Genomic DNA, 13,795 nt, shown 5'->3' on the forward strand with positions numbered 1-13,795 from the left:
AAGTTTCGCGCAACTGCATTAATTTTGATGATAATAGTTGAAGTAGGCTCTTCCCAACATAGAGTAGCCTTGTGTGTTTGAACTTCTGTAGTGCTTTTTGTGAGTTAATTTCAAATGTTTTATGCATGTATGTAAACTGTCATGGATTACTAAGCTTTGATAAATATTTCAGCAAGTTGTTGCTGTTACCCTGATTGTAAAATTATTTCAGGATACCTCAGTTTGTCATTTCCCCTTTCCTTGTTCTGATTTGACACTGTGGGATAAGAAAGCCTAGTAAGTTATTATTGGTGCTATAATGTTTGTATTTCATTTGACTATTTTTTCTATGTACCATATATTAATCTCTCGTAGGGATCCTACATTGTCCTTCATGCATGGTATCGTGAGGGAAGCTCTAAATCAGTTGTGGTGAACTTTATTATTTGTTTTTTTCTTCTTGTAATTTCCTGTAATTTTCTTGTAATTTCTCTCCCCATTTCTTTTACTTCTGTGTGCAGGTTTGTTTTGTAGTCTTACATTTATTAGTAATGTGGTTGAATTAAGATTTTTACTCTTTGTCAGATGTTACTGTGTGTTGTGATGTGAGTTCTATTAGGCTGTTCTTCTCCAAATCAGGCCAATTTATTTTGAGAAACAAGGGTTATGTTTGCTTCTTATAAGCCTAGTGGAAATTTGTTACCAGACTCAGAGGTTCAATGAGAGGTAGCTGGCAAGATAAGGAGGAGCCCATGTTCTTGTTTTCGAATACTACATGATCTACATCAAAATCCACATGTTGACATGTTGGTATTGTTTACAGAGACCTTAGATGATAGGTAGCTGATCTCTTAATAAATAATAAAATCTGGCATTAGCTTTTTTTTTTTGCATTGAACTCTACAGCAAATAGCATTACCCACTACAGTTTTATTTTCCCTTTTTCAGTCCCCTTTGGTTTTGAACTTCACTCAATTTCTGGGAAGAACATAAAACAACTTAAAATTTCCCATCAATTGTTTATCCCTGGAGATGTCCAAGAGGCATTTCGTCTGGTGCTGGGTGAAGTGGTTTAGGAGTTAGAGTGATAGTGCTCGGTTCACTGGATGTTCTTGAAAGGCTCTTCCAATCTTGATGATTCTGTGCTTCTGTCTAATCAGTGTAATTCTTGCTTACTTATCTGAGTAAACTGAAATTTTTTTTGTATTTTCTTTTATCTCTCCACCATTCTCTTCTGTATCTGGTTTAGATATTTCTTACAGTGTTAGCAAGTTGACAAAGATGTATTATTCCAGTGTTAGTTTCCCCATGCTACCTTAGAAAACAGGCACTTTGTCTTGGTCGCCTCTGTCTCTGTTATGCTGTTAAACCTATGGTTAGCACTGTATTAGTATGTGTGAACAATTTTACTGCTATATGGAAAGCTAACTTAATTACCATCCATATGGCTTAGTGTTTTGCATAAGTTTTTGATTTGGTAATACATGTTATTAATGTCCTCTTCAAGCAAGCCTTGTCCTGCATGAAGGTACTTGATTCCTTTCCCCTCCTTCAAGGTTCTGTAGGATTTACATATTTTTGTTAGCTTTTTATGACTAGAACTTTGTCCGGTATCTACTTGTGTCTCTCCATGCTGAGTTTTCTTTTATATATCTTCATTTACAGTTAGTAAAGGCCTTCTGTAGTCTCTCTGGCATGTATTGATGGCACTTTGCTTTGCTGAGCAATATGGTTGTTTTATAAAGGTGCAATTCACCTAGGATTTAAGGTAAGGCAATACTTGTGTGCAAAAACTCTATTACAATAGTTTTTCCTTCTCTTAAGAAGACAGTCATGGAGTGTCATTAATTTGTGGTGTTATTAAACCTCCAGTCATATATTGTAGCATCATATTCTGTAACCTGCTTTTTGGGCAGGTGGAGTTAGTGTTACAGCACCATGCCTGAAGTAAGACTTTATTGAAAGAAATTAGAAATTTCGGAGCAGCCTTCTTGTTTCCTAGCTTTCCTTTTGGCAAGTGCAAGGAACCCAGTAGCAACATGTTTCTCCGCATCTTGCTCTTCAGAGCAAGGAAGCTTTACTGTGTTCACTTTGCCCCTCTTTCTTTTCCTGGTTGCTGGTTGCAGATGGCTGATGGAGGTGCATTCTGCAGGGATCTGTTAATGAATAGCTTCATTTCTTCTTTTCTGGCACAGTTTTGTTGGTGGCAGCAAAAGCAGAGGAGCGATTTTGCTTTGTTCTGCAGTTCTAAAATAGTCAGTTAAGTATATTCTGGGGCAAATGATCAATCTTCCCTCTCCCCCACCTCACCTCCAGCTGATTGTCAGCCAGATGAATTGTGCTGGCAGAGACAACTGGGCTTTGATATGGCTTTGGCTTTAACATTTTCAGTTCCAGCTTCATGTTTACTCTGGTTTTTAAGCATTTGTGTCAGTGTGTACATAATTTGAAATAATTTTGCTATGTGGTGTTTCTTTCTCATGATATCTTTGAAATATAGTATTAATCTAGTAAGGAATTTTACTAAAGTTTCAAACTCATCTTCTCTGTGAAAAACAAATGCTAAAATTTTAAAAGAAGAATCTTTAATTAATGCGTGTTCTAATTATGTTAAATGTGGTGTAAGATGAATATACAGATGAAGTAATTTAGACAGCTCAAGTGTATGCCAAGGAAAGTGCTTTGGCATAAGTCATACCACCTCTGACAAATTCAGAGTTGCCTGTGTGGGAAAAGTTTGTACTGCTCTTTTAACAGAAGACCACAATCTGTGTAGCTTTTTGTTTTGTTCTAAGGACTACCACAGCTTTATGAAGATTGAAAACAATATTGGATAGTCTTTTGTGAAGTAGACAAAACCATTAGCTAGTATGGCATTTGATGGCACTAAAGCAGGGATTTTGAAGGGAGTGAAGCTTGTTTGTATGGCTACAAAGCATTTCTACCGCTTTTAATTTCCCTGTATGACACTGCTGTATTAATTTGATGGTTTTGCTTTATCTTTATTTTGGCTTCACATAAAGTATCTAATTACACTTGAAATTCTTATTCCCTGTTTATTTTTAGTTTTATTCAACTCAGCTTATGTAGTCTGGTCTGACTTAGCACTCGAGTTATAGGTAAAGCTAAGATGACTTATTTTTTAATCTTAACTTTTAATCCTGTTACTTTGGCACTTGTGTAATATCCTACTAACTTGTCATTGCAGCCGATCAGATGATGATTCTGGGTCAGCATCAGCTTCTGGATCTGGTTCAAGCTCTGGAAGCAGTAGTGACGGAAGCAGCAGCCAGTCAGGCAGCAGTGACTCTGACTCTGGTTCAGAGTCAGGGACTCAGTCAGAATCAGAGTCTGACACATCTAGAGAGAAGAAACAAATTCAATCTAAACCACCAAAAGTTGACGGATCTGAGGTAAACAAGATATATAAATGAATTCTTTGTCAAGGAAATGGCAAAGGAAATACTAAAAAATTGGCAAGGAAATAGTAAAAAAATATGTTAAAATTATTTTAAAGATCAGTGCTCATTAAAAAAAAAACAGGTAATGAAATGTTCTTAATTAGATTTTAGCTTGATTGGGGCAGTGAAAGCATGTACTTTGCTGCCTTAAACATTGGGCAGGTTTCTCATATAAGTGTTCAGATTTGTGCTTTTAAAATTCTCACATTTGTAAGTATTTTCAGTTAAAAGGCTGCCTAAATTTCATCATACAGAAGCATGTGCTAATTTACTGGAACTTACTTAAGAGAAAAATAACATATACTGTTGTTCCTGAATTCTGTTTTTACATTGTTTCTCAAATGCTTGGTTTCATTGTATGTATACATAATTGTGTAAAAATTTCAAGCTTACATATGGTTAGCTTTCTTTATCAATAAGTGTGCTAAGAGCAGGAAAAAAGTGATGTTGAGAAATCTCTTCAATCCAGTGGGCCAGAATTACATGCACTCTCCCATGTTTATGGAGTGGTATACCATATTTATGAAGGTAGTCATGGATGAGTCACAGCAAGAACTGAAGATTGTTAAGGATTTTCTGTTAAATTTTTTCCCATATGTTTAACTGTTACTGTATGAAACAAAATCATAGCAGTTGAGCAATCTGAAAGAATTTATCTGTGTGAATTTAAAAATGTACTTTACGAAGTTTTGCTTTAACAATTACCTACACAACTACGGTTAAACATGTTTCAGTAATCATCCTAGTGATTAGCATATAACATTCTGTTTTGTAGAAATCTTACGACTTTAAAAAGCTCTCTGATATTGTTAGTTAATGTTAGTGTTTTGTAGTGAATTTTTTTTGTAGTGAAATGTTTTAATTGATAAAATTAAGATGCTACTTAGGAAAAGTAAATATGTGGTAAACTGGAGATTTTCAGTATGTTTAACTGACTCTTGCATGTCTATTCCTGTTTAGTTTTGGAAGTCTAGTCCAAGTGTACTTGCCGTACAAAGATCAGCAGTACTCAAGAAGCAGCAACAACAAAAGGCAGCCTCATCAGACAGTGTTTCAGAAGAGGTGATTAATGTAATTTTTAAAATGTACACACTGCAATAAAATTACATTGAGCGAATTTATATTCTCTGAGTGAGCATAGAAGCCTGGGCTTAGTCTATAAAATTAACATTCAAATAACTGACATTTTTATGCAGAAAAGTAAAGATACCTCTGGTTACTTGTTTCCAAGTGAGTTGTCCCAAAATTATAGCAGTGCTATTCTGTGCTTTTTTTAGGTAGCTATTCTGTGCTGTCTAGACGAAATTTTCAAGCCACACAGTACTGACTTACACTGTATTTCTGGCTTCTTGAGTTTATTGTAAAGACAAATAAAAATGCTAAATTATTTTTTCAACGTGTTTTTGGAAAAGATATCAGCTATAGTTTTCAGAAAATCCACATGAAGTAGAAAACTAATTTTTACAAGTCTTGTAATAGTTACTACAGAAGAATTCTTGTATTTTAAGTATGAGGCCTGTATTCCAGGTATTTCAAAACCTTAATCATAGGCTAAAGAAATACTGACTTTTTGCAGTAGGAATATCTTTTAAGAACACTAATCAAAACTATGAACTGTATTTTATTTGTAAAGATGTCTTTTTGTCCTGTATTACAAAGACTTTGTACTGTAGTCACACTCATTTGGTTGAATTTCTGGTTTTGTCTGATTTAGGAGCTCATCTTTTAAACAGAAAACTTAATCATGTATCATTAAAATTTTAATTTACACCTGTTAAGCACTCTCTTCCAGAAAGATGCTTTTCAGGATAAAAGTTCTTCTAAACTAAGTTTAAGACAATGAGACTGGCCTTAAGAAAACCTAGCCTTAAGGGGGTTCTTGTTTTTACTTCTACTGTAAAGAAAGAAGGGATATGCTATTCTCAAAATTTTCTTAAACTGGTGTTTTAATGTGAATGGATATGAAAAGTGGAAAAGCTCTTGAGGGTAGAAGATTTCATTAGGATTTTTATAGAGACGTCATCTTGAGTAATGTGGAGCAGTTTACACCATGACTGTTTTTATGTGGGCACAATGTTGATTTTTTAAGATGGGAGTTTTATGTGGTGTTCTTCAGAGCAGTATTTGCATGGTGTATTCATAGATGGATAAGTACAAAAACAATACCAGGATTCAAACAGCTAAATTGGAAGGCATGAAGAGGGTAAAATTTGACAGTGGAAACTCAAATTTGGCAGTGGAAACTGATATATCTTTTCAAAATCTACTTGTTAGAAGATTTTTTACATAATTGTTCTTGTAAAAATGAGTTGCCTTTGGTTTATTTCCTTTGGCTTTGGTTTATTTCCTTCCTCTGCAGGACTCCTCAAGTAGTGAAGATTCAGCAGATGACTCATCCAGTGAAACCAAGAAAAAAACACATAAAGAGTAAGCTATTTTCCTAAGTAATAGCACACATTTTTTATTATAGAGACAGATGCTTATGTTTGATTTCCTCACTCTTAAGATGCTCAATTTCTCTTCTTGTCTTGATCTTTCATTTCTAATTTTGTAATTTTAAAATGAACTGTCAAATGAGCATCTCTATCACACTAGTTTCTCAGCATGAGTCTGCAATATGTTTGAAAACATTCATCAGTGCTTTTATTTCTAAAATACTTTGTTGCAGTTTAACTTTGTTGCAGTTTAATAACAACTTCACTTGATTAAGTTGTTATTTAAGGTATTAAGATTGAATTTTCCTGTGTAAAGTAAGAGTTTGAATCAAGATACTGTACATCATCTTTCCTGTCATGAAGTAAAAAATTTCAGTTAAGCAGAAATCAGGGGATCCTGCTACTCAAGAGTTCTCTGTTGAAAGCAAAACCAGTGAGAGACTCCAAGTCAGAAACACAGTTTATTAGGAAAAGGGAATAAAACCTGAAGCAGCCAGCTGGAGGATTGTCCTTCTCCGACGTCCCTGCTAGCAATCCAGCACCGCTAGCAGTATTGGGGCACTATCCTGATTTCAGTGATCGAGTACAGCACCTAAGGCAATCGCCCTGTGCTATGACAGCAGCGATAGCCTTATTGAAGGACGTGGCTTGCAGCTACAATCAGCAGAAGACAGCTTACTCCAGCTGTGGTGAATCCAGGTTTATCGGGTCCCAAGGGAACCAACAGCCAGAGACAGTTTCAGAGAGGTTACAGCAGCTTATAAGGGGGGAAGGAGACAGGGAAAGAGTTGGTCCTCAGGCGAATAGAATTTCAGAGGAGAGTGAGATACAAAAGATTGACTTAGGGAAAGCACCAATGGGGATAACTTGAGGGGGGTCCAGCCCCTGAGCCAATCACTTGACGCTCTAGCTGGAAGTTTCTGGAGAGAAAGTTGGGAGCGCCAAGTGATGGACAGGGCACTGGGGAGGGATTTGAGATAGGATACATTAGTTGCCATGGCAACTGGGGAGGAGTTGGGATAACTGGCAGCACAAGGGAAGGAGGAGATAACCAGGGCTGAGCCATTACAAGAAAGGGGGAAACATAACAGTCCAACCTTAACAGACACAACACAACAAAAACCAAATACATGCAATAGTACAAAAGAAGAAAACCATTGACAAGAGTCAGAATACAACCTGACACCCTGCTAGTTAGGGTGGTGGTAGCAGTCTAGATAAAAGGGTCTTGTTGAAGTGGTGATCCTGTGAAAAAGATCTGGAAGCTCTTGTCCTCTGGAAACTGGTAAGGGCTGCCAGTTCTGTCCCAAAGCCCAGATTATATCCAGGTGGTGATGCTTAGCTCCTCCCCCCTGGGTGGAGCATCTCACAATGGGCTGATACCCTTCTGAGTCATGCAGTGGGTTCTTGATTACCCATTAAATAGAAATGGCTCCTGGAGGGAGTTATCTCTGAGTCATGTGGCAAGGCATTGTTGGGCCCATTAAGAGGAGATGAGGAAAAAACAATGCCCCTCCTGGTTTCAGCAGCTTTTGAGGATGGGAATAGAATACATCTTTATATTGTAACCTAGGACACTCAGTCACAAGTGTCTTACTCGTAGTACTTTGCCTGGCTGTGAAGCACTAATTTGAGAGTTTAGTAGAAGCTTTTGGGAGCCAGTGCTACTCACTAGTTGTTGCAGTTCAGGTTTTCAGGTTTTTCTGCATTTCTCAAATCTGCCTGTTATTTTTCATTTCTCGTGCCAAAGTTGCTGATTCTTCACATGGGCCACAGAGACCATAGGCATTAGACAATATGTCAAATATGAGACTCTCCAGAATACAGTATGATAGAACTTTATGCTTTGAACACATCTAACTTCTGATGAATATGTATCTTACCAGGTAGACTTGTTTTCTTAATGTCACATTAACTCATTTCTTCATGCTGAAATTTATATAGAAATCCAGACTTTTGTTGTTATTTTAGATTTTAAATCTACCTCTTAGTCCAAATCCCTTTCATGCCATTGGACATTTTTTAACTTACCTAGTATTCACTGAGGACAAATTTCTGTCTCATCAATTGAAATAACTGTTACAAGATTTTTATTTCTGTGAAGGATCTTGAAATAACAGCAGGTCCCTCATGGGCGAATAACTGTTCTAAAAAATGCAACAATATGAAATTACTGTTTTGTCTTTCATCATGTACAGTGAAGACTGGCAAATGTCAGGATCAGGGTCAATGTCGGGAACAGGTTCAGATTCTGAATCGGAGGAAGACAGGGAGAAAAGCAGCTGTGAGGAGAGTGAATCTGACTATGAGCCAAAAAACAAGGTCAAAAGCCGTAAACCTCAAACCAGGTAAGAAGTTGGGCATTTGAATGCTCTATTCTAAACTATTTCTAAAAAGCAATTGAGTATTTACTACTACTATGCATGCAACTGAAAATGGTAGTACTTACTGATGAAAAAAAAAGGGGGTTTTTTAATATACATAATATGATAATATATTAATGCTTTCTAGTGACTGCCTTTTCCTTTGTGTTTTAAATGAAAGGAGAGTAATTGAACATTCATTAAATACTTGTATTCAGAAAACAATGCAGAAAATTAATTGTTGCCTCCATTGAAACATCATTGTTGTGTCATACATTATTGTCTTGAAGAATTAAGCCAAAAAGTGGGAAAAAGAATGCAGGACCAAAAAAGAGGCAACTTGATTCTTCAGAGGATGATGATGAGGAGGAGGATGATGATGATTATGATAAGAGGGGATCTCGTCGTCAGGCAACCGTCAACATTAGTTACAAGGAAGCGGAAGAAACCAAGACAGATTCTGATGATTTACTAGAAGTTTGTGGAGAAGATGTTCCACAACCTGAAGAAGATGAATTTGAAACTATAGAGAAATTTATGGATAGTCGAGTTGGCCGTAAAGGAGGTATATTTTTTAAGTGTTTTTAAAATCCTTGTTAAGATCATGGTGCAACTTCAACGCATATTCTCATCTATAGGTTAAAAAGCAATCGTTTTAAAGTTACAAAGAAGTCATACTGTTGCACCTTTTATATTCGTAAGAATGCCTCTGTTCCTTTCTAAGTATTGTAGAATACAGGAAAATTGCATACCTGAGTAGAATATAAAAATCAGGTGGAAGATAACTCTGTATTGCATGAATGCACACCATGTTGTTATGACACTGTTTGTACAGTTCAGTGGTCTTGATCAGTGCAAGTTATGTATGTGGAGAAAGCAGACTACATGGGAGAGCTGACTAGTAGTTGGAACATTGAAAGACAGTGTTGGTAAGGCTAAACCACTGAAATATTGATTTCAGGTACTGCAGTACAAATACAGAACAATGGGTGGAATGGCTACAAAAAATGCATCTAAAATTACAATGGTATCTAGAATTCTGCTTTGTATTTGAGTTTGCAAGTTAAAATCATATTGATTTTAACCACAGAATGGTTTTGGTTGGAAGGGACCTTAAAGATCAGCTAATTCCAACTCCTCTGCCATTGGCAAGTATACGTTTCACTACACCAGTTTGGTCAAAGACGCATCCAGCCTGGTCTTGAACACTTACTTCCTGGGTTACAGCTTCTCTGGGTGTAGCCAGGCAACCAGTTATGGTGCCTCACCCCCCTCTTAGCAAAGAATTCTTCCAAATACCTAATCTAAGTCTCCTTCAGTTTAAAGTCATTACCTCTTGTCCTACTACTATGTGCCCTTGTCTAAAGTCCCTCTCCAGCCTTCTTATAGCCTCCTTTAGGTACTAGAAGGTGCTGCAAGGTCTCCCCAGAGGCTTCTCTTCTCCTGGCATAACAACCTCAACTGTCAGCCTGTTTTCATACCATAGCTATTCCAGCCCACTTTGCCGTGTTGGTGGCCTCCTCTGGATGTACTCCAGAAAGCCCATATCATTGTTACAGTGGGGACCCCAGAGCCTGGGGTCTTCCTTTTTTCTCTTTTTCGAAAATGAAGTTTATATTTCTCCTTTTCCAGTTAGTATGAACTTCCCTGGACCACCATGACCTCAAAGATTATGGTTGTGGCTTAGCTATTTCGTCTGCCAGTTCCCTCGGGACCTGTAGATGTATCTTATCTGGTCCCATGGACTTGAAACTTTGTTTCCTTAATTGGTCTCAAACCTGATCTTTTCCTGGAGTGGGTGATTCCTCCTTCTCTCATTCCCTCCCTGCCTTTGCTTTCTCTGGTATGGTTTAGTCACTTGCCTAGTAAAGACTGAGGCAAAGCAGTTGTCGTGTATCTCAGCCTGCTCCTTGTCCCAAGTAACCAGTTCTCCCTTACTACTCTTAAATATCTAAACAAACACATGAAAAAACCCCACCCAAATGCTGAGCCCCTTGCACTGCAGGGCTACCTTTCTCCATTAGTTATACGTACTGTCTTAAATGATTGACCCTTGTCAGAACTAGTATTCTTCTCTCAAATTCTCTCTCCTGTGCTATCCCATATCCTGCTCCAGTGTATGGTGTTACTGCTGTAGTCAAAGACTTAGGAACAAAGCTTCTTTTATTCTTCCTGCACAGATGATGTTGCTGCTTTTTTGGCATTACCTTTCTGGGCAGAGTTTATCTGCCCCAGCAGCTTGCTGGTCTCAGTTCCTTATCAACACCACTGAGATAAGCTCACTTGGTTAGATCTGGATGGTAATAATGCCAGGGTTAGGGTTTGATCCCTATACAAGCTGAAGAGTTGGACTCCATGGTCCTTGTGGGTCCCTCCCAGCTCAGAAATATTCTGTGATTCTGTACCCTGTCCTCACCAAAATGAGCCTGTTACCTGCTGCTAGTGTGCTGCAGCTACAGTACAGTCTGTGCTTAATCTGTACTTTATAATTTTTACCTCATAAGATAACAGAGGCAGGACAAGCAACAAACTTGTTTAGGAAGAAGGAGATTTATAGTGTCCCTGTTAGTAGGTTTTTCATGTCTTGAGGCTGATCAGACATAACATCAGATGTCTTTTTTATGCTCAGAGATAAGACTAGTGTAACAGAAGATGACAAGCATTGTTAGTGTGGAGCATTCCCTAGTGACTACTTTAAAAACCAGGAATACAAATAAAATTTTCATGAGGAAAGATAAGATATTGCGGTGTAGAAATGTTGGTTGCTCTTTTATTCTCTTGACTACTTGTGCATGTCTTAATATATCTACATCATAATCTTTCAAATAATAGTAATGACATGAGTCCAGTAGACACTGGTCAACTATATGCTCATCTAAAATTATCACCAATTACTTTGCTACATTTTAACTGGTTAACTTATGACAATGCACACTTACTCAAGGCATATGATGTGGTTTCTTTCTTAGCCACAGGTGCTGCAACCACAATATATGCAGTTGAGGCCGATGGTGATCCAAATGCTGGGTTTGAAAAATCAAAGGAGCCGGCAGAAGTACAGTATCTTATTAAATGGAAAGGTTGGTCACACATCCACAACACTTGGGAAACTGAGGAAACACTGAAGCAACAAAATGTTAAAGGAATGAAGAAACTGGACAATTACAAGAAAAAGGATCAGGAAACAAAACGATGGTGAATACATTTTTTTAATTATACTTATTTTGAAACACTGTAGGTATTCTATTGTGTTTCTGAGACCTGTTATCTGGTTTTGAGAAGGTAACAGGTTTTTGTCTTTTTGGGAAGACAAAAACTTTGAAAGCCAAAGCCCCTTTAACATGTTCCAGTAACATAATTCTCTGAATCTGGTATATGTGTGCACGCATGTGTGTATGTGTCTGTATGGTATCAATGGAGTTTTAACAAGATGGGTAGTATTTAAAAATGAATAATAAATTGTAGTTTTTGGTAATTTTTCCATTATACTTTGATTGGAGTTCTTCAAGAATTGCTTCAAGGATCAATTTTTTTTGGTGCATTAGCCATTTCAGGTGACTTTGCAGAATTCAGTTTTCTTTGCTGAAACCTGAGGTTGAAGCTTGAGAATAAAAACCATGAAGAAATACATGCATTTTAGAGTCATCTCTTTGGTGTCCAGTTTTATTAGTATGTTTAATATAATCAGTGAATGCTGGTGGGATTTTTAGCAACTAATCATTAGATGGATTCTTACAGAATGAGCCACCCTGAATACTATTCCATGAAAATCACCTCTAAAGTGTTCTGCTTATTTGGAGGGATAGCTACTACAGTTATCAGTTGCACTAGTCAAGCAACTAATGGAGAATACTAATTTTCAGCGATAAGTATTTTCAGTCATTAATGGTGAGGCACTTAGGCCAGACGCAGCCGTTTTGTAGTAGGGATTTTCAAGTTGTTCCTTAAAAAAAACTTTCCAGGCAAGATTCGTGGGGTGATTACATTCAGATCTGTAGAGTTGCTGAATTTTCTTAGTTTTAGAAGTATATGGTGTAATAAGTGTTGTGAATTAATTCCTGCTCCAGGCTGAAAAACGCTTCTCCAGAAGATGTGGAATATTACAACTGCCAGCAGGAGCTTACAGATGATCTACATAAACAATACCAGATAGTGGAAAGAATAATTGGTATGTTACAAACTTGTGGACAGAAATCAATGTGAGGGATTCTGTATGTTCTCAATGCTCTTGTATTATTAGTTAAGAAATGTAAAATATTGATACCACAAAATTATAATCCAAAACAAAACTTCAGGTAAAGAGAAGAGCTGTCAGGCTGTCTGTATGGGTCTAGCTTCTGTTACTATGTACAATGAATGTTTCCATACAGTACAGAAGTAAAATGCTGATCAGAATTCTGATGCATTTTTGCAGCTCATTCAAATCAGAAATCAGCTGCTGGTTATCCAGACTACTATTGTAAGTGGCAGGGTCTGCCTTATTCTGAATGTAGCTGGGAAGATGGAGCTCTCATTGCCAAAAAGTTTCAGGCACGCATTGATGAGTACTTCAGCAGAAATCAATCCAAGACCACTCCCTTTAAAGATTGCAAGGTGAGTAGGTAACTTGCAATGGATTTATAATCAGCTGTACTGGGTCTGACTAGGATAGGGCTGATTTTCTTCATAGCAGCCTCTGCAGTCTGTGGTTTATTTTTGTGACCTAAATGGTTTTGGTAACACATACTGGCTGTTACTGAACAGTGCTTGCACAGTGCCTTCTCTGTATCCTGTGTACTCATTCCCCACCATGAGCAGGTTAGGCGGGTGTACACCAGTAACAGCTGAACCACCTGCTGACCAAAGGGGTGCTTGGTGCTGTTTAATGACTTACTCAGCAATAAATTAGGTGGGCCGAGCAGGGGCTGCCTGTTGCCTGGAGATTTGTTGGTCATCAGTTTGCTGGTGAATTGATGTGTGACTCATTCTGTTCCTTGTGGGATTTTTTTCTATGTGTTTTTTGTTTCGATTGGGTGGGTGTTTTTCCTTCACCCTGTAGACTCCTTATTTTGACCCACAATTTTTTTCTCACTTTTTACATTTTCATTTCTCTCTCTTGTCCCTCTAGGGTGGTAAGTGAGTAAGCAGTTGGGTGGCGGCTTGGCTCCTGGCCAAGTTCAAGCTACCACATCAGTTGCAATAGTAAAAATGTGATTTTTTTTAATCTACATATCAAATGCACATTATAAGTTTTTTTGAAAGTTTTTTTCAGAATACCAATAATGATGTATAGTAGGATGTCTGGACAGTAGCACTACTGAGAACAGGTTTTGTAGATGCCAGTCCCCTGCATTTTTACTAGCATTCAGAAATGGATTTGTTTAGTATTGTAGTTTATTTTAAAAGAAAACTTTGAGTGAGTTAATGTCATTCATGTTGTGACATTTAGGTTGGCAATCAAACTAGTTTCAATTTGCTAATTACTTGGTGTTTTTATATGGCCTGGCTTACATTGGTAGATAAAAACTAGAGTTGATGAACTAGTAAATACCTCCTGTTACTTTTTCTATAGGAAGAT

General features: G+C 37.4%; 1 protein-coding gene across 2 annotated transcripts in view; it reads left to right on the forward strand.

Annotated features, from left to right (window-relative positions):
• Positions 1-13,795, forward strand: part of CHD1 (chromodomain helicase DNA binding protein 1) — a 55,546-nt gene that overhangs the window by 15,223 nt on the left and 26,528 nt on the right. For both annotated transcript variants that reach the window (XM_077171144.1, XM_054652264.2), the window contains exons 3-10: positions 3,188-3,392; positions 4,401-4,502; positions 5,800-5,867; positions 8,074-8,223; positions 8,529-8,803; positions 11,208-11,433; positions 12,306-12,406; positions 12,653-12,831. In XM_077171144.1, coding sequence (XP_077027259.1) covers positions 3,188-3,392; positions 4,401-4,502; positions 5,800-5,867; positions 8,074-8,223; positions 8,529-8,803; positions 11,208-11,433; positions 12,306-12,406; positions 12,653-12,831 — 1,306 coding nt within the window. The remainder of the gene's footprint in view (positions 1-3,187; positions 3,393-4,400; positions 4,503-5,799; positions 5,868-8,073; positions 8,224-8,528; positions 8,804-11,207; positions 11,434-12,305; positions 12,407-12,652; positions 12,832-13,795) is intronic.

Source organism: Agelaius phoeniceus, chromosome Z, assembly GCF_051311805.1.
Source record: "Agelaius phoeniceus isolate bAgePho1 chromosome Z, bAgePho1.hap1, whole genome shotgun sequence".
NCBI lineage: Eukaryota > Metazoa > Chordata > Aves > Passeriformes > Icteridae > Agelaius > Agelaius phoeniceus.